This window comes from Magallana gigas, chromosome 8 (assembly GCF_963853765.1).
Source record: "Magallana gigas chromosome 8, xbMagGiga1.1, whole genome shotgun sequence".
Classification (NCBI taxonomy): domain Eukaryota; kingdom Metazoa; phylum Mollusca; class Bivalvia; order Ostreida; family Ostreidae; genus Magallana; species Magallana gigas.
In genome coordinates this window covers 29,979,332-30,001,542 of record NC_088860.1, presented here as the reverse complement: position 1 = coordinate 30,001,542, position 22,211 = coordinate 29,979,332, and the positions used below count along the sequence as shown (strand labels likewise).

The 22,211-nt window shown below is 31.1% G+C and overlaps 1 protein-coding gene across 2 annotated transcripts in view; it reads left to right on the top strand.

Moving 5' to 3' along the window:
* The first annotated feature begins 452 nt into the window (after window positions 1–452).
* Window positions 453–22,211, top strand: part of LOC105329424 (neurogenic locus notch homolog protein 1) — a 30,023-nt gene continuing 8,264 nt past the window's right edge. For both annotated transcript variants that reach the window (XM_066069291.1, XM_034474050.2), the window contains exons 1-24: window positions 453–639; window positions 3,618–3,635; window positions 4,740–4,889; window positions 5,030–5,065; window positions 5,637–5,699; window positions 6,901–7,011; window positions 7,161–7,277; window positions 8,768–8,899; window positions 9,954–10,073; window positions 10,437–10,553; window positions 10,923–11,033; window positions 11,179–11,295; window positions 12,786–12,917; window positions 13,972–14,091; window positions 14,455–14,571; window positions 14,941–15,051; window positions 15,197–15,313; window positions 16,804–16,935; window positions 17,990–18,109; window positions 18,473–18,589; window positions 18,959–19,069; window positions 19,215–19,331; window positions 20,723–20,854; window positions 21,909–22,028. In XM_066069291.1, coding sequence (XP_065925363.1) covers window positions 555–639; window positions 3,618–3,635; window positions 4,740–4,889; window positions 5,030–5,065; window positions 5,637–5,699; window positions 6,901–7,011; window positions 7,161–7,277; window positions 8,768–8,899; window positions 9,954–10,073; window positions 10,437–10,553; window positions 10,923–11,033; window positions 11,179–11,295; window positions 12,786–12,917; window positions 13,972–14,091; window positions 14,455–14,571; window positions 14,941–15,051; window positions 15,197–15,313; window positions 16,804–16,935; window positions 17,990–18,109; window positions 18,473–18,589; window positions 18,959–19,069; window positions 19,215–19,331; window positions 20,723–20,854; window positions 21,909–22,028 — 2,623 coding nt within the window. In that variant the 5' untranslated portion in view covers window positions 453–554. The remainder of the gene's footprint in view (window positions 640–3,617; window positions 3,636–4,739; window positions 4,890–5,029; window positions 5,066–5,636; window positions 5,700–6,900; window positions 7,012–7,160; window positions 7,278–8,767; window positions 8,900–9,953; window positions 10,074–10,436; window positions 10,554–10,922; window positions 11,034–11,178; window positions 11,296–12,785; window positions 12,918–13,971; window positions 14,092–14,454; window positions 14,572–14,940; window positions 15,052–15,196; window positions 15,314–16,803; window positions 16,936–17,989; window positions 18,110–18,472; window positions 18,590–18,958; window positions 19,070–19,214; window positions 19,332–20,722; window positions 20,855–21,908; window positions 22,029–22,211) is intronic.

The window sequence follows — 22,211 nt, the reverse complement described above, 5'->3', positions numbered from 1 at the left end:
TTATAACACAGCTGTCTAAATAAAATTAGCATGTTCTTATTCGATTCACTCAAACGAACATAAAATATTTATGAAATAAACACAAACTCATGAGTAGGATGTGAAGCGCTCTGAAAGTGCAGTTTTAATTAATTCCAATATAACAATAATTTCTTTCTTTCAAAACCAAATCTTCCACATCTACAAAATAAAATTGTAAATTTTAGACAGTGGATACATCTATATATTATACAATATGAAGCAAACGGCGGGTGGGTGGTACTTACATGACTGCACGAAAAAGAGCCTTCGAATGGCTTTACTAGTACACAATAACTTTCACGGTCATTCATAGCCCGTGCTATGAATATCAATATTGTCACCTGACTAGGTGACAATAATAACAACCAATAGATGTAAAGAATAAACAAACACTACCACGTGTTTAAGTAACATCAATAAATACATCAATACACAGTTTTTCTTTTATTGGCACGACTCGGAGACCTACCGTTCGGAACTATCGAATAATGTATCACAGTGACTAAAACCGGACAAACTTGACCAATCCCACAATGCAACAGATGTCAGTGATGTCGATGTTTGTGTTCCTGATTTATCTGGATAAATTCCATCATTGTTCTGCTGGAGCTCTGATAGGCGAGTATGATTACAATATTTCTCTAGAATCCATCTCGTTTAACGAATTCTGTATTACATAGGGCCAAGAAGAACTTTTCTGCAAAAAACCATGAAACTTCTTTTTACATTACATTAAAGGTGACCATTTCTTGTATTCATTTTTTAGGCATCAAAATGTTTATCATTCTGTTATAGTTAACGGAATTAAATTGTCATTTTTCAACTCAGCTCTTCTTCTGAAATTTATGAATAATTATTTTTTCTATTGACTTTGCTTAATTTATCCTTTTCAACAGGAGTATTGTCACGATGAAAGTTGTACATTTCATTTGTGGTTTTGAGTCTAGTTACAAACAGAATTCAACGCTCACAATAATGTGTTAATGTAGCCGTTGCTCATGCCATGTTTGTATTTTTTCAATTAGATTTAACTCTCTATTTGCAAATGAATTACACAATCCACCAGTTTCTAGCGTGCGCCAAATAAGTTCTTCTTTTACGTTTGCGAGGTTAAGATCTGGTAAAATAAAATCATTCCAGAGTATCGTTTTAGCGCAATAGATACATTATGATGGTTGTGATGGTTATATGGAATATGAAGAAAATAAACAATTTCTTGACATTCTTTATCAAATCATTGCAAAAGTAATCGAAATAACTATTTTCAATTTGACATCACTTTAAAGTAGAAGTCAGCTGTTGTCTGTTAAATGTTTTTTGCCGAGACTTTGGGTATTTAAGTTATATTTTATTAGTAAACAAGAGATGCATGGGCCGCATCGCCTACCTGATCAACAAGTCATGTATCTTTGTCAAAATAAAAACACATGGAACTCCTCTGAACTAATGGCATTATAAAATTCACATAAATTCTTATATGTTCAAAAAATTGATAATGCATGACAACATTAATAAAAAAAGCCTACTGTTTTCAACATCTTATCTTACTTATCATATAACATGATCATAAGACCAAAGATGCACAAACTAACCAATCTTATTATCCTTGGCCTCAACGTATTAAATTTAACAAAATAAAAAAATAAAAAAGATACCTATAAAATTTTTAAAAAGGTCACTTTGCCTTTGATATTAGGATATGAAGATGCTTACATAGTGATTATTCTATATCTTCAGAAAAAAATTTTAAAAGCCTTTTCCTATTGTATTTATATGCTTAACATTTTGAATCCTCCTTTGGGCTCCATTATTAGTCCGGTGGTAACAATTTTTACGCTTCAGAATTTACACTGTGTGAGGATACTTACGTACTAATCTCATAAATTGTATCAATGTAGTTTTGAGAAGAGGATATTTAAAACATTTCCCCTCTTTGTTTCTATGTTGAACGTTGAACCCCTTTTAGGCCACTAATATTAGGCCTTTGGTCACTATTTTATTAATAAGAATCTACACTTCCCGAGATTGCTTGTATAATAATCTCTCAAATAGTAGCTTTATAGTTCTAAACCTAAAAAAATCAAAACATTTTCATAAAATATTTCTTTGTTTAACTTTGATGCCCAATTCATGGTTCTTACTCTTTGGAATATACACTGTCTGACAAGTCTTTCATATTAATTGCAGCATTAAACATTTAATTCTTGAAAATAGTTTTAAAGCCCCAAAAATCATACGGTAAGCTTTGAACCCCTATTGTATTGTCCCATACATTGGTCCCGGTTTTATCAATTTGGAATCTACACTATCTGAGGATGCTTTGTAAGTGATCTAACAATTTGCAGCATTGTATTCTTGAGAATATTTTAAAAAATATTTTCCCTTCCTTATTTCTTTGTTAAATGTTGAATCCTCTTCAGGTCATATTATTGGTCCAAGGGTAATGGTTTTGATATTTTAAAATCAACACCATCTGAGGATGCTTGCACAGTAATGCTAAAATGTACAAAACTCTAAGAATTGTTACTTGTTTCATAGAGTTTACTTTTCATATGACAGTTTAAAATATGATTTTCATTTATATACCAAAACATTTAGGCACCAACACACTTCGTCAAACAAAGCAATTGTTATTATATCTTGAATGTCATAAACTAGTTGACACCTTTCAATTACTAGATCTTGACCTTTAGCAACTTTTTTTTACTTTATGACAAGAACCTTAATTAGGAAAAAATGTGTTATGAGCTCTGCAAATCGCATGAAACTTGATAAAATCATATATGAATTTTAAGATAGTCTGAGATCTAAGAATACTATAGTAGATCTAACGATTAATTTAGTGAAAAAACCAACCTTACAATCGGAATGCTTTAGAACACTTAAAAGCTGCGCCTATTTAAAGGGACATGGTCACGATTTTGGTCAAATTTTACTTCTCTGTTTTTACTATTTAGAATGCTCTCGGAATGCATTTATAATGATCACATGGAATTGAGGGTCATGTGTAGAGTTATAAGCAAGATACAGAGCACACAATTCTTTGTCATGTGAGCAAGGTCCGAGCACTGTTTTTGCTTAATACATAGGTGAAATATACCAGTAAAATATCTTTTTCAAGTTGATTTGTCTATTTTCTAATTCATTTTATCAAGCATGAATAAACAGTTTCTAACGTTTAACACAATGATCATTTTAGGGCTAAACTCGAATTTTCACTTCAACATTCAATTTGTAATAAAAAGCTTTGATTACCTAGCAAGGAATTGCACGCTCTGTAACTTGCTTATAACTTAACGAATGTCCCTCAAATTGTGGTTGCTCATTGAAAAATCCATGCATAAGCATTGATTACATTAAAATCGGAAAAAGAATTTTTGACTAAAATCGTGACAATTCCCCTTTAACTATTCAAACGTGTATGTACCAAACATTGCCAGACTTGTCAAACATATTTCTTATCGAAGGTTTTATGTCGATATATGTACAATAGTATACAGACAGTATTTTTTAAACAGCCTTGATTTTATTCTTTCAACTTTAGTAAGTGAATAACTTACTTTAAATGCAATTTATTTGTTGTTTTTTTTTTCCAGATTCAAAGTCGGGTTCGGGTAAGATACAGTCTTGTGTATCTAAGATTGCGATTATTCGTGTGATTACGAAGTCTGTTCGGAAATTATAGAGGCATTCAGTCCCATTCGTTAAAAATTTAGATAAACCCTTTAACATTCATCGGAAAAGTAAAACCAAAGTAATTTTTCTGGTCCATGACATCTTTAGATCAATCCCGAGAAGTTAAGTCTATTGATTTGGAGAAAACCGCAGACTAATCGCTATATCACCTTAACGTGTCTCACTGCTCCTATATTTAAAACACATTACAAACGAACAGAAACGTATTATGCTTTTTCCATCTTTTTTTCATTTTAAGCTAATATTAACTAATTCAAGGTGAAATGCAACTTATCTGATTCGGCATGCGAAATAGATATATTGAAATGCAACTTATCTATGTCCAGAAGATGCACATGGACATACTGATCTTGAAAATCATTACCACTTAACTGCATATTAACACGAAAAATTGCATATCAACAAATTTGTTTCGCATGTCAACATTACTAAGTAGCTGTTAAAATATTTATTTTGCAAGTCAACATAACTAATTTGTTTGTTGACATAAATACGTTGCATGACAATATAAACCAGTTGCAAGTCCTAAAAAATATAAATTGCATGTCAACATAAAATAATTTAGTGTCATGTCAACATATTCATCATTTCCCATGTCCAGATAAAAAAAAGTAACATCTAGCATTTTGGAAATCACATGTGGGCGATCTATATATATTTTTTTAGATTTTGAATTATTGTAATCTGATTACAATTTGCCTGATTTTCAACATAGTTATGTTGTAAGTCTACATAATTATCTTGCAAGTTTATATTATAATCTCGCATGTCAACACGTTTGATAGAAAAATAATTTGCACACAACGGGGATTAGTATGCCACCATTCGTTGCATTTCTAATTTGATACATCAAATAGATTTTAAAACTTTTTTTCAAATGATTTGCAAAATACTAGTAGACATTTTGAAATTGCAATGTCTTTTGAGAGAGAGAGAGAGAGAGAGAGAGAGAGAGAGAGAGAGTTTAGTTCTAAAATGAAAACAAAATCTTTACTGTATGCTGTTATTTTCTTTTCTCCCAGATGTTTGTTCTGCCGAAGGTGATCTATTAGGAGACTGCAAACAGTCATGGTTTTGTCTCTGCGACGCTAATCGCAAATGGGTGTGCTCCTTTAATGTACGAACGATATTCCCAGAACAGTATGACAATTTCGGGAAAATCTGTAATCATTGTAAGTTCTCGTTAGTGTTCCCTACTTTGTGTGTTCTAAACAGTGTTTCTTGTATATATTTTTTTCGGTTTGTTGAAATTCGGTTTTAAAAAAAACGTTGAATTTAAATATTTACACATTGTTATGAACATCTATTCTAGGCGGCAAGAATGGCTGTGCAAAGGATGACGTTATTTGTAAGTGTTTTTTTTTCAATTTTATTAGTAAAATCTTGCATTATGAAATTTGTTTGAAAATTCGCATATTTCTATGTATGTAGTATTTTATGTTTTTCCAAAAATTTTGAAAAATATTTTAGGAGTGTTTTTTTACTAAAAGTTTACTAAAACCCCTATTACTTTCGCAATAATATTGAAATATTTACAGCAATATTATTATTATTTACAATTTATAAAAAGGACAAACCGATAATGCTTAATGAAATTAATACAAATAAGGCCAATGGTTCCCTTTTAAGTAGGTCGATACACTACTTAAAAGTTCTCCAAGCAGAGACATTTTATTAGAATAACACAGTAAATAAATAAATATAAAAAATAAGTAGCTCAAATTAAAGTATTCTGCATGGTTTGATTTACAGTCGATTTTTGTTGCAAGGTTAATGATAGAAACATTTATAGACTGCATGATTTATTGGACTGCCGTTTTGATTATTTTTATCATTAATGAATGGACATGTAAACTGTTATCTATTCAATTCAAGACTTAATGCATCTTTTAGCTGAATTGTTTGGTGATTATTTTCAGCTGGTTTAAACGCGACATTGGCGTTTTTACTTGACAGAGAAGCAACATACAGTGATACAGCAGGTATATATTTTTTTTTTGGTTTTAAATTTAGATACTTAAAACCTAATGATATTACTAAATATAATTACCTGTACCTTAACCTGTGAAGATTATGTACGTTTGTTTTCCCCATTTGTCATGTTTTTTTAATTTAACTTTCAATTGATTGTTTTGTAATACTCCGAACTCCTAACTCTTCTGTCCTCAAAAAAGGAAAAACATCCCACTTATTATGAAGCAAGCTTTGCTATAAATACATTAACTAAAATTTTTAGAAAGCATTCGGAAAAATTATAATAGTAAGGTAAACTGCATTATTATTAAGGTATCTACATATTGTAACTCCTCACGCTTTGATTTCATTGCGCATATGATCATTTTATTCAAAATAAATATGATTTTATTTATCTAATCATCACAGAAAGATAATTGTTTCATAACTACATAACATTCATAAAGAAAATCCATTTGAATTCAAGAAACAAAAAGGTTTTGGGGGAACTATTTTTTGTGCGGAAGGATTTTTAGACAAAAATGACAGAAACAAGCAATTAAATTATGAATTTTCAATATACTTTTCTTTTCATTTTTATGATACATTATTCATATTTTTAACATTTGGTAGTTTTGTAACATATTCTAAAAGTTCTGTGTGACATATGAATTAAACTTGAGAGAGTGATAGACGTTTACCATAAAGTCGTTTTACGAGAATTTAATCGGAGGCTTGATGTCTAAATTTCGACATCACTTATCCTTATTCTTTAATATGTTCGAATGATACTGAATACATATGTAGGCAAAGTGAATCAATCTTGTAAAACTCTTGATATTCAGAATGGTTTTTTTTAAAGTGGCATGGTCAGCATTTTCGTCAAAAAATATTTTCCCGATTTTAATGTTTACAGTGCTTCAATAAGGCATTATTATTTAGTTAATAGACAACCAAAATTTGAGTGTCATTCGTTGAGATATAAGCGAGTTACATATCTTAAAGTTCTTGCTATGTAAACAAAGCTTTTGTTTACATTTTGAATGTTGAAATGTAAAAATTCCAGTTTTAGACCTAAAATGAATGTGTTAAACGTTAGGAACTGTTTATTTATGCTTGAAATGAATTTCCACGAAAATTCCACGAATTGAGCCACCACGAATTTTAATGATTCCACAGTATACTGTAACTCCAACATTAAAAAAAAATGAAATTTCATCTTTTCTTCAGATATATGTAATGTATCAGAGCCGTGTCTTAACAACGGAACATGCGAGTCGGTAGGTGAATCTTACAAATGTCTCTGTGAATCAGGATGGAATGGTACCAATTGCGAACTAGGTAACTCCTTTTAATTTATTCACATTTTATTTACATGTGAACACGATAATCTTTATTAATTAATACTGAATACTTTTTTTCTTAAAATATGATTCTCAGGTTAAATGAAATATTCATGCATTTTAATGAAACTGTGTACATAATTATAGATATCGATGAATGTTTGGACTACCCGTGTAATACGAACGCCAGTGATTGCATCAACACGTTTGGCTCCTTTCGGTGCATTTGTCCACCGGGGTTTACTGGAGACCTCTGCATGGATGGTTGTATTAAGATATCCGACATATACAATGTTCTTATGAAGCATTTAGATAAACCCGTCAAAGTGAATTCACAATTATTGCAAAATGTTGAAAATAAAAATCAAGTAGTTGTAGACGTGAGCTTAACTGTTAAAGCTGGCATGAAAAATGATATTAGTACTATCATTTCCTATCTCTCTCAGACTACTGCTATCAATTTTCGATATCTATTGTTACGTTAACCGCTATACAGTCTCCATAGGAGGGCTGTACGATATGGAAAGTGTATTGTAGCACAGTACCATAACGCGTTGCACGATTTCTTGAATAGTTCTATTCAATACCTTACAAATCGTGTAGACACAAGCATTCAGCTCCACAACAGTTCTAAACTTATGGACATTTCAATATTTGTAGCTCCAGTTGACCACTGTTTAAAAATGGCCAGGAAAGTGGTTTAGCATATTGAAGAAATCAGAGCTTACATTAAACATTGCATAAACAATTTTCATTCGGTTATGTTTATTTTACTATTCAAGTCGAAATAGTTTTGAGATTACATACAATACACATTGCATATTGAACAACCCCTCGCATAAGGACAGGAAAACTATTCATCTTTCAACGCATACATGCATCATACATGTACATATCCAATACTTACATTGGACGAATAGATTTGCAAAGAAGGGTAGGATGTTGTAGAACGTATATCATGTCAGTTAGTCATTTAAGTATCTCTCTACATTCTAAGAGGTTCCAATGTAGAGTTACAATGTACTGAGCGGCGGATTACTTTGTTTACACATTCTAAAGTACGACTTTTTACGGGAAGCTTGAACAATAGTTAATGTCCGCTTGGATGCTAAATAGTTTACCCCTCGATTACAATATAAATATGTATTAACATCATTAAAAATTAAATTAATTCATTAGTGTTCAATATGTATATTTAGTCCGTAATCAGTGAAATATGCCATATCATGGAATCGTTCTCAATGCACATCACATGAGATACACGGAAATTAATTTAGAACGCATAGAAAGACTGATTTCAGAATATAGAGAGACAAATCAAATCCATTGTGGGTGGACTTAATTGGCCTTTTTACATGCATACAACATTTGGTAGCATAAATTTGAGTTGTGTTATCTTTATGCACATTTTATGTCGTCAAATGTCAATGAATAACAATCATTATTAAGCTCAGTTTTTCTTTATTCCTTGTTGTTCTGCCATCTAAGTAACAATACGTAAATTGATTCATTTCAGATACGTGTAGGTTATCTCATTTAATATCTATTTTCAAATTCAAATACGGTCCAATTTAACACCCGTCCCACCCTTATCGATTTAATTCGCCGTCCTAGTATAAACTACCTTCCGATGCCCCTGTGACAAATGAGCCTGGATGTCTGTTCTCTAAGTACTTTGATTTGAGCAGAATACATTTGATATAAAAATTCACTCTATGGCCATTGAAGGAATTGGTTTTCTGATATTTTTACAGATGTGGATGAATGTTCTGATGCGAGTCTTGGAAATGAATCGCTTTGTTTTAATAATGGATCTTGCGTAAACAATCTTGGGTCTTATACATGTAATTGCTCAGCAGAATGGACCGGCTCAAGATGTGAGATAGGTAATGATATAATACAACATTGCCTGATACAGATAGATGAGTTTATTATATTTTAAAATCTTAAATTGATAAAGTACATTCAAGGATCCAGCGTACATCATTGTTCTCTGTAATCTATCAAACTCTTGGTACATGTAATCTGCCTTGTGAAATATTTTAAACCAACTTTAATAATATTAAACTTATTTATAGAACATATAAAATAAGGAAAAAATAGAATCAAGAAGTATCATTGTTAAAGGTATAATTAAACTTTTGATAATATGATTTTTGTTGAAAGTTTACGTTAGTTATGAAGGATAAAGTTGAAATTAAGAAATTGTCAAATTAACGATCCATTTTTCATAAATAAATGTATGTAGAAATTTAATCTTTATGGAAACACGATTAAACATGTATTTAGAATTTTTATAAAGGACAAGAAAAAATAAAATCAGGTGTAATTATTAAAACTCTCCAAAATATTGCTAATTTTGTTTGGCGGTCATTTTTGTTAGATATGATAGAATGAGGTTTTATTAAATGATTGTCGAATAAAAGATTCGTTTTTCATGGATAAAACACAAGTTTCTTCCTCGCATAAACAATATTGAATATGTATTTAGAATTTTCCTATTTTTTAAGCTTAGACCTTTATTGGATAGACAGCTAAGACCACGGAAATATGCCCAAAAAACTTACATTATACAGTTTGTCAATTCGATACGGAGGCAAGATTGTTAGAAAAAAATAGGAAACTGATTAATTCATGAGTTTTTCTTCTCCATATTGAATAATAGTATGAAATTTCACATAAAATTTTATTTCATTATTTTGAACAAGCGGTTTTTTATGATCGTAATCTGGTGATTGAAAAGTCTCCTGTTCTTCATGAGTCCAATAGATGTAAAATGTATTGCAAACGCAAACATCCAGATTGAAGAGAAAACATATCGTGCATAAATATTTGATTGGTTTGAGTCATAGCAAATTATCTTTTGACTATATGAGTGAAAAATGCTGATGAATGAATCTCAAGGATGTTTTAAATTAACATATATGGATTTTTTCACAGATGTTGACGAGTGCATCCTTAATGTTTGCCCCTTGAACACATCCAAAAGCTGTATCAACACATGTGGGTCCTTTCACTGTGTCTGCATGAGTGGATGGACTGGGAAGCTGTGCTTGGAAGGTTAACTGCAAATATGCATACTTTTTTAAGATTAATCAATTTCAAAGTAGTTAAAATTTATTGTCACACTTCTGAGTATTTACATGTAATTATTTAAACAACAAAGCCATTTCTATAAAATATGTATGATTACTAAAAACTATACTCGAAAGTAATTTAAGAGAATTCAAATATTCATTCATAGTTAGTACTATTGTTATATTTATTACGAAGTTGTTACATAAAATAATACCAACATAGAAACACTAAACTGTGCACATTAATCTTCTTTTCATTGAGTATGACTTTCGACACAGTACATTGTATTTACCATGAAAAAAACCCTACACATTTGGTAGTTAAGCAGACAGTGATATTTTTCAGATATAAATGAATGTGAAAATAACACAATGTGCCTCAATGGTGGTATATGTCACAATACTGATGGATCCTTTGTCTGCAACTGTACCGCTGAATGGGGAGGACCATTGTGTGATTACCGTGAGCTTACGTTTAGTATCTGTTATATAAGATGCATAAACATATACGATATATACTGTATGTTAAAAAAATGTGTTCATTATGAATTATTCAGCCTACAATGCCCTTATTCATCAAAGAAACTACAATGAAAACTTATTTTAAGTTTTATTATCTATTCTAAAAATTCAGCTAATCTGTTATATTTCACTGATTTGTTAAAAACTAATATATAAGAAATTTGACATTTGCCATGTGCATGTTTGCGTTGCTAAACATTTACATTTGTAGATATGTTGATAACTATCTACTTCACAGATTGGTTGAAATGGTAGAAATTGTCCCCTTGTCTCCAACATTTAAAATAATGAAATTTTATCTTTTCTTCAGATATATGTAATGCATCGGAGCCGTGTCTTAACAACGGAACATGCGAGTCGGTAGGTGAATCGTACAAATGTCTCTGTGAATCAGGATGGAATGGTACCAATTGCGAACTAGGTAACTCGTTTTAATATATTCACATTTTATTTACACGTGAACACGATAATCTTTATTTATAAATACTGAATACTTTTTTTCTTAAAATATGATTCTCAGGTTAAATGAAATATGCATTTTAATGAAACTGTGTACATAATTATAGATATCGATGAATGTTTGGACTACCCGTGTAATACGAACGCCAGTGATTGCATCAACACGTTTGGCTCCTTTCGGTGCATTTGTCCACCGGGGTTTACTGGAGACCTCTGCATGGATGGTTGTATTAAGATATCCGACATATACAATGTTCTTATGAAGCATTTAGATAAACCCGTCAAAGTGAATTCACAATTATTGCAAAATGTTGAAAATAAAAATCAAGTAGTTGTAGACGTGAGCTTAACTGTTAAAGCTGGCATGAAAAATGATATTAGTACTATCATTTCCTATCTCACTCAGACTACTGCTATTAATTTTCGATATCTATTGTTACGTTAACCGCTATACAGTCTCCATACGAGGGCTGTACGATACGGAATGTGTATTGTAGCACAGTACCATAACGCGTTGCACGATTTCTTGAATAGTTCTATTCAATACCTTACAAATCGTGTAGACACAAGCATTCAGCTCCACAACAGTTCTAAACTTATGGACATTTCAATATTTGTAGCTCCAGTTGACCACTGTTTAAAAATGGCCAGGAAAGTGGTTTAGCATATTGAAGAAATCAGAGCTTACATTAAACATTGCATAAACAATTTTCATTCGGTTATGTTTATTTTACTATTCAAGTCGAAATAGTTTTGAGATTACATACAATACACATTGCATATTGAACAACCCCTCGCATAAGGACAGGAAAACTATTCATCTTTCAACGCATACATGCATCATACATGTACATATCCAATACTTACATTGGACGAATAGATTTGCAAAGAAGGGTAGGATGTTGTAGAACGTATATCATGTCAGTTAGTCATTTAAGTATCTCTCTACATTCTAAGAGGTTCCAATGTAGAGTTACAATGTACTGAGCGGCGGATTACTTTGTTTACACATTCTAAAGTACGACTTTTTACGGGAAGCTTGAACAATAGTTAATGTCCGCTTGGATGCTAAATAGTTTACCCCTCGATTACAATATAAATATGTATTAACATCATTAAAAATTAAATTAATTCATTAGTGTTCAATATGTATATTTAGTCCGTAATCAGTGAAATATGCCATATCATGGAATCGTTCTCAATGCACATCACATGAGATACACGGAAATTAATTTAGAACGCATAGAAAGACTGATTTCAGAATATAGAGAGACAAATCAAATCCATTGTGGGTGGACTTAATTGGCCTTTTTACATGCATACAACATTTGGTAGCATAAATTTGAGTTGTGTTATCTTTATGCACATTTTATGTCGTCAAATGTCAATGAATAACAATCATTATTAAGCTCAGTTTTTCTTTATTCCTTGTTGTTCTGCCATCTAAGTAACAATACGTAAATTGATTCATTTCAGATACGTGTAGGTTATCTCATTTAATATCTATTTTCAAATTCAAATACGGTCCAATTTAACACCCGTCCCACCCTTATCGATTTAATTCGCCGTCCTAGTATAAACTACCTTCCGATGCCCCTGTGACAAATGAGCCTGGATGTCTGTTCTCTAAGTACTTTGATTTGAGCAGAATACATTTGATATAAAAATTCACTCTATGGCCATTGAAGGAATTGGTTTTCTGATATTTTTACAGATGTGGATGAATGTTCTGATGCGAGTCTTGGAAATGAATCGCTTTGTTTTAATAATGGATCTTGCGTAAACAATCTTGGGTCTTATACATGTAATTGCTCAGCAGAATGGACCGGCTCAAGATGTGAGATAGGTAATGATATAATACAACATTGCCTGATACAGATAGATGAGTTTATTATATTTTAAAATCTTAAATTGATAAAGTACATTCAAGGATCCAGCGTACATCATTGTTCTCTGTAATCTATCAAACTCTTGGTACATGTAATCTGCCTTGTGAAATATTTTAAACCAACTTTAATAATATTAAACTTATTTATAGAACATATAAAATAAGGAAAAAATAGAATCAAGAAGTATCATTGTTAAAGGTATAATTAAACTTTTGATAATATGATTTTTGTTGAAAGTTTACGTTAGTTATGAAGGATAAAGTTGAAATTAAGAAATTGTCAAATTAACGATCCATTTTTCATAAATAAATGTATGTAGAAATTTAATCTTTATGGAAACACGATTAAACATGTATTTAGAATTTTTATAAAGGACAAGAAAAAATAAAATCAGGTGTAATTATTAAAACTCTCCAAAATATTGCTAATTTTGTTTGGCGGTCATTTTTGTTAGATATGATAGAATGAGGTTTTATTAAATGATTGTCGAATAAAAGATTCGTTTTTCATGGATAAAACACAAGTTTCTTCCTCGCATAAACAATATTGAATATGTATTTAGAATTTTCCTATTTTTTAAGCTTAGACCTTTATTGGATAGACAGCTAAGACCACGGAAATATGCCCAAAAAACTTACATTATACAGTTTGTCAATTCGATACGGAGGCAAGATTGTTAGAAAAAAATAGGAAACTGATTAATTCATGAGTTTTTCTTCTCCATATTGAATAATAGTATGAAATTTCACATAAAATTTTATTTCATTATTTTGAACAAGCGGTTTTTTATGATCGTAATCTGGTGATTGAAAAGTCTCCTGTTCTTCATGAGTCCAATAGATGTAAAATGTATTGCAAACGCAAACATCCAGATTGAAGAGAAAACATATCGTGCATAAATATTTGATTGGTTTGAGTCATAGCAAATTATCTTTTGACTATATGAGTGAAAAATGCTGATGAATGAATCTCAAGGATGTTTTAAATTAACATATATGGATTTTTTCACAGATGTTGACGAGTGCATCCTTAATGTTTGCCCCTTGAACACATCCAAAAGCTGTATCAACACATGTGGGTCCTTTCACTGTGTCTGCATGAGTGGATGGACTGGGAAGCTGTGCTTGGAAGGTTAACTGCAAATATGCATACTTTTTTAAGATTAATCAATTTCAAAGTAGTTAAAATTTATTGTCACACTTCTGAGTATTTACATGTAATTATTTAAACAACAAAGCCATTTCTATAAAATATGTATGATTACTAAAAACTATACTCGAAAGTAATTTAAGAGAATTCAAATATTCATTCATAGTTAGTACTATTGTTATATTTATTACGAAGTTGTTACATAAAATAATACCAACATAGAAACACTAAACTGTGCACATTAATCTTCTTTTCATTGAGTATGACTTTCGACACAGTACATTGTATTTACCATGAAAAAAACCCTACACATTTGGTAGTTAAGCAGACAGTGATATTTTTCAGATATAAATGAATGTGAAAATAACACAATGTGCCTCAATGGTGGTATATGTCACAATACTGATGGATCCTTTGTCTGCAACTGTACCGCTGAATGGGGAGGACCATTGTGTGATTACCGTGAGCTTACGTTTAGTATCTGTTATATAAGATGCATAAACATATACGATATATACTGTATGTTAAAAAAATGTGTTCATTATGAATTATTCAGCCTACAATGCCCTTATTCATCAAAGAAACTACAATGAAAACTTATTTTAAGTTTTATTATCTATTCTAAAAATTCAGCTAATCTGTTATATTTCACTGATTTGTTAAAAACTAATATATAAGAAATTTGACATTTGCCATGTGCATGTTTGCGTTGCTAAACATTTACATTTGTAGATATGTTGATAACTATCTACTTCACAGATTGGTTGAAATGGTAGAAATTGTCCCCTTGTCTCCAACATTTAAAATAATGAAATTTTATCTTTTCTTCAGATATATGTAATGCATCGGAGCCGTGTCTTAACAACGGAACATGCGAGTCGGTAGGTGAATCGTACAAATGTCTCTGTGAATCAGGATGGAATGGTACCAATTGCGAACTAGGTAACTCGTTTTAATATATTCACATTTTATTTACACGTGAACACGATAATCTTTATTTATAAATACTGAATACTTTTTTTCTTAAAATATGATTCTCAGGTTAAATGAAATATGCATTTTAATGAAACTGTGTACATAATTATAGATATCGATGAATGTTTGGACTACCCGTGTAATACGAACGCCAGTGATTGCATCAACACGTTTGGCTCCTTTCGGTGCATTTGTCCACCGGGGTTTACTGGAGACCTCTGCATGGATGGTTGTATTAAGATATCCGACATATACAATGTTCTTATGAAGCATTTAGATAAACCCGTCAAAGTGAATTCACAATTATTGCAAAATGTTGAAAATAAAAATCAAGTAGTTGTAGACGTGAGCTTAACTGTTAAAGCTGGCATGAAAAATGATATTAGTACTATCATTTCCTATCTCACTCAGACTACTGCTATTAATTTTCGATATCTATTGTTACGTTAACCGCTATACAGTCTCCATACGAGGGCTGTACGATACGGAATGTGTATTGTAGCACAGTACCATAACGCGTTGCACGATTTCTTGAATAGTTCTATTCAATACCTTACAAATCGTGTAGACACAAGCATTCAGCTCCACAACAGTTCTAAACTTATGGACATTTCAATATTTGTAGCTCCAGTTGACCACTGTTTAAAAATGGCCAGGAAAGTGGTTTAGCATATTGAAGAAATCAGAGCTTACATTAAACATTGCATAAACAATTTTCATTCGGTTATGTTTATTTTACTATTCAAGTCGAAATAGTTTTGAGATTACATACAATACACATTGCATATTGAACAACCCCTCGCATAAGGACAGGAAAACTATTCATCTTTCAACGCATACATGCATCATACATGTACATATCCAATACTTACATTGGACGAATAGATTTGCAAAGAAGGGTAGGATGTTGTAGAACGTATATCATGTCAGTTAGTCATTTAAGTATCTCTCTACATTCTAAGAGGTTCCAATGTAGAGTTACAATGTACTGAGCGGCGGATTACTTTGTTTACACATTCTAAAGTACGACTTTTTACGGGAAGCTTGAACAATAGTTAATGTCCGCTTGGATGCTAAATAGTTTACCCCTCGATTACAATATAAATATGTATTAACATCATTAAAAATTAAATTAATTCATTAGTGTTCAATATGTATATTTAGTCCGTAATCAGTGAAATATGCCATATCATGGAATCGTTCTCAATGCACATCACATGAGATACACGGAAATTAATTTAGAACGCATAGAAAGACTGATTTCAGAATATAGAGAGACAAATCAAATCCATTGTGGGTGGACTTAATTGGCCTTTTTACATGCATACAACATTTGGTAGCATAAATTTGAGTTGTGTTATCTTTATGCACATTTTATGTCGTCAAATGTCAATGAATAACAATCATTATTAAGCTCAGTTTTTCTTTATTCCTTGTTGTTCTGCCATCTAAGTAACAATACGTAAATTGATTCATTTCAGATACGTGTAGGTTATCTCATTTAATATCTATTTTCAAATTCAAATACGGTCCAATTTAACACCCGTCCCACCCTTATCGATTTAATTCGCCGTCCTAGTATAAACTACCTTCCGATGCCCCTGTGACAAATGAGCCTGGATGTCTGTTCTCTAAGTACTTTGATTTGAGCAGAATACATTTGATATAAAAATTCACTCTATGGCCATTGAAGGAATTGGTTTTCTGATATTTTTACAGATGTGGATGAATGTTCTGATGCGAGTCTTGGAAATGAATCGCTTTGTTTTAATAATGGATCTTGCGTAAACAATCTTGGGTCTTATACATGTAATTGCTCAGCAGAATGGACCGGCTCAAGATGTGAGATAGGTAATGATATAATACAACATTGCCTGATACAGATAGATGAGTTTATTATATTTTAAAATCTTAAATTGATAAAGTACATTCAAGGATCCAGCGTACATCATTGTTCTCTGTAATCTATCAAACTCTTGGTACATGTAATCTGCCTTGTGAAATATTTTAAACCAACTTTAATAATATTAAACTTATTTATAGAACATATAAAATAAGGAAAAAATAGAATCAAGAAGTATCATTGTTAAAGGTATAATTAAACTTTTGATAATATGATTTTTGTTGAAAGTTTACGTTAGTTATGAAGGATAAAGTTGAAATTAAGAAATTGTCAAATTAACGATCCATTTTTCATAAATAAATGTATGTAGAAATTTAATCTTTATGGAAACACGATTAAACATGTATTTAGAATTTTTATAAAGGACAAGAAAAAATAAAATCAGGTGTAATTATTAAAACTCTCCAAAATATTGCTAATTTTGTTTGGCGGTCATTTTTGTTAGATATGATAGAATGAGGTTTTATTAAATGATTGTCGAATAAAAGATTCGTTTTTCATGGATAAAACACAAGTTTCTTCCTCGCATAAACAATATTGAATATGTATTTAGAATTTTCCTATTTTTTAAGCTTAGACCTTTATTGGATAGACAGCTAAGACCACGGAAATATGCCCAAAAAACTTACATTATACAGTTTGTCAATTCGATACGGAGGCAAGATTGTTAGAAAAAAATAGGAAACTGATTAATTCATGAGTTTTTCTTCTCCATATTGAATAATAGTATGAAATTTCACATAAAATTTTATTTCATTATTTTGAACAAGCGGTTTTTTATGATCGTAATCTGGTGATTGAAAAGTCTCCTGTTCTTCATGAGTCCAATAGATGTAAAATGTATTGCAAACGCAAACATCCAGATTGAAGAGAAAACATATCGTGCATAAATATTTGATTGGTTTGAGTCATAGCAAATTATCTTTTGACTATATGAGTGAAAAATGCTGATGAATGAATCTCAAGGATGTTTTAAATTAACATATATGGATTTTTTCACAGATGTTGACGAGTGCATCCTTAATGTTTGCCCCTTGAACACATCCAAAAGCTGTATCAACACATGTGGGTCCTTTCACTGTGTCTGCATGAGTGGATGGACTGGGAAGCTGTGCTTGGAAGGTTAACTGCAAATATGCATACTTTTTTAAGATTAATCAATTTCAAAGTAGTTAAAATTTATTGTCACACTTCTGAGTATTTACATGTAATTATTTAAACAACAAAGCCATTTCTATAAAATATGTATGATTACTAAAAACTATACTCGAAAGTAATTTAAGAGAATTCAAATATTCATTCATAGTTAGTACTATTGTTATATTTATTACGAAGTTGTTACATAAAATAATACCAACATAGAAACACTAAACTGTGCACATTAATCTTCTTTTCATTGAGTATGACTTTCGACACAGTACATTGTATTTACCATGAAAAAAACCCTACACATTTGGTAGTTAAGCAGACAGTGATATTTTTCAGATATAAATGAATGTGAAAATAACACAATGTGCCTCAATGGTGGTATATGTCACAATACTGATGGATCCTTTGTCTGCAACTGTACCGCTGAATGGGGAGGACCATTGTGTGATTACCGTGAGCTTACGTTTAGTATCTGTTATATAAGATGCATAAACATATACGATATATACTGTATGTTAAAAAAATGTGTTCATTATGAATTATTCAGCCTACAATGCCCTTATTCATCAAAGAAACTACAATGAAAACTTATTTTAAGTTTTATTATCTATTCTAAAAATTCAGCTAATCTGTTATATTTCACTGATTTGTTAAAAACTAATATATAAGAAATTTGACATTTGCCATGTGCATGTTTGCGTTGCTAAACATTTACATTTGTAGATATGTTGATAACTATCTACTTCACAGATTGGTTGAAATGGTAGAAATTGTCCCCTTGTCTCCAACATTTAAAATAATGAAATTTTATCTTTTCTTCAGATATATGTAATGCATCGGAGCCGTGTCTTAACAACGGAACATGCGAGTCGGTAGGTGAATCGTACAAATGTCTCTGTGAATCAGGATGGAATGGTACCAATTGCGAACTAGGTAACTCGTTTTAATATATTCACATTTTATTTACACGTGAACACGATAATCTTTATTTATAAATACTGAATACTTTTTTTCTTAAAATATGATTCTCAGGTTAAATGAAATATGCATTTTAATGAAACTGTGTACATAATTATAGATATCGATGAATGTTTGGACTACCCGTGTAATACGAACGCCAGTGATTGCATCAACACGTTTGGCTCCTTTCGGTGCATTTGTCCACCGGGGTTTACTGGAGACCTCTGCATGGATGGTTGTATTAAGATATCCGACATATACAATGTTCTTATGAAGCATTTAGATAAACCCGTCAAAGTGAATTCACAATTATTGCAAAATGTTGAAAATAAAAATCAAGTAGTTGTAGACGTGAGCTTAACTGTTAAAGCTGGCATGAAAAATGATATTAGTACTATCATTTCCTATCTCACTCAGACTACTGCTATTAATTTTCGATATCTATTGTTACGTTAACCGCTATACAGTCTCCATACGAGGGCTGTACGATACGGAATGTGTATTGTAGCACAGTACCATAACGCGTTGCACGATTTCTTGAATAGTTCTATTCAATACCTTACAAATCGTGTAGACACAAGCATTCAGCTCCACAACAGTTCTAAACTTATGGACATTTCAATATTTGTAGCTCCAGTTGACCACTGTTTTAAAATGGCCAGGAAAGGGGTTTAGCATATTGAAGAAATCAGAGATTACATTATACTTTGCGTAAACAATTTTCATTCGGTTATGTTTATTTTACTTTTCAAGTCGAAATAGTTTTGAGATTACATACAATACACATTGCATATTGAACAACCCCTTGCATAAGGACAGGAAAACTATTCATCTTTCAACGCATACATGCATCATACATGTACATATCCAATACTTACATTGGACGAATAGATTTGCAAAGAAGGGTAGAATGTTGTAGAATGTTTATCATGTCAGTTAGTCATCTAAGTATCTCGCTACATTCTAAGAGGTTCCAATGTAGAGTTACAATGTACTGAGCGGCGGATTATGTTGTTTACACATTCTAAAGTACGACTTTTTACGGGAAGCTTGAACAATAGTTAATGTCCGCTTGGATGCTAAATAGTTTACCCCTCGATTACAATATAAATATGTATTAACATCATTAAAAATTAAATTAACTCATTAGTGTTCAATATGTATATTTAGTCCGTAATCAGTGAATTATGCCATATCATGAAATCGTTCTCAATGCACATCACATGAGATACACGGAAATTAATTTAGAACGCATAGAAAGACGGATTTCAGAATATAGAGTGTCGTCAAATGTCAATGAATAACAATCATTATTAAGTTCAGTTTTTCTTTATTCCTTGTTGTTCTGTCATCTAAGTAACAATACGTAAATTGATTCATTTAAGATAGTACGTGTAGGTTATCTCATTTAATGTCTATTTTCAAATTCAAATACGGTCCAATTTAACACCCGTCCCACCCTTATCGATTTAATTCGCCGCCCTAGTATAAACAACCTTCCGATGCCCCTGTGACAAATGAGCCTGGATGTCTGTTCTCTAAGTACTTTGATTTGAGCAGAATACATTTGATATAAAAATTCACTCTATGGCCATTGAAGGAATTGGTTTTCTGATATTTTTACAGATGTGGATGAATGTTTTGATGCGAGTCTTGGAAATGAATCGCTTTGTTTTAATAATGGATCTTGCGTAAACAATCTTGGGTCTTACACATGTAATTGCTCAGCAGAATGGACCGGCTCAAGATGTGAGATAGGTAATGATATAATACAACATTGCCTGATACAGATAGATGAGTTTATTATATCTTAAAATTTTAAATTGATAAAGTACATTCAAGGATCCAGCGTACATCATTGTTTTCTGTAATCTATCAAACTCTTGGTACATGTAATCTGCCTTGTGAAATAGTTTAAACCAACTTTAATAAAATTAAACTTATTTATAGAACATATAAAATAAGGGAAAAAAAGAATCAAGAAGTATCATTGTTAAAGTTATAATTAAACTTATGATAATATGATTTTTGTTGAAAGTTTACGTTGCGTTTACGTTAGTTATGAAGGAAAAAGTTGAAATTAAGAAATTGTCAAATGAACGATCCATTTTTCATAAATAAATGTATGTAGTAATTTATTCTTTACGGAAACACGATTAAACATGTATTTAGAGTTTTTAAAAAGTATAAGAAAAAAATAAAATCAGGTGTAATTATCAAAACTCTCTAAAATAATGCTAATTTTGTTTTGCGGTAATTTTTGTTAGATATGATAGAATGAGGTTTTATTAAATGATTGTCGATAAAAAATTCGTTTTTCATGGATAAAACAAGTTTCTTCCTCGCAAAAACAGGATTGAATATATGTTTAGAATTTTCCTATTTTTTAAGCTTAGACCTTCATTGGATAGACAGTTAAGACCACGGAAATATGCCCAAAAAACTTACATTATACAGTTTGTCAATTCGATACGGAGGCAAGATTGTTAGAAAAAAATAGGAAACTGATTAATTCATGATTTTTCTTCTCCATATTGAATAATAGTATGAAATTTCACATAAAATTTTATTTCATTATTTTAATTAAGCGGGTTTTTTATGTTTTGATCGTAATCTGGTGATTGAAAAGTCAGTCCAGTTGATGTAAAATGTATTGCAAACGCAAACATCCAGATTGAAGAGAAAAGATATCGTACATAAATATTTGATTGGTTTGATTCATAGCAAATTATCTTTTGACTATATGCGTGAAAAATGCTGATGAATGAATCTCAAGGATGTTTTTAATTAACATATATGGATTTTTTCACAGATGTTGACGAGTGCATCCTAAATGTTTGCCCCTTGAACACATCCAAAAGCTGTATCAACACATGTGGGTCCTTTCACTGTGTCTGCATGAGTGGATGGACTGGGAATCTGTGCTTGGAAGGTTAACTGCAAATATGCATACTTTTTTTTAAGATTAATCAATTTCAAAGTAGTTAAAATTTATCGTCACACTACTGAGTATTTACATGTAATTATTTAAACAACAAAGCCATTTCTTTAAAAAATGTATGATTACTAAAAACTATATTCGAAAGTAATTTAAGAAAATTCAAATATTCATGCA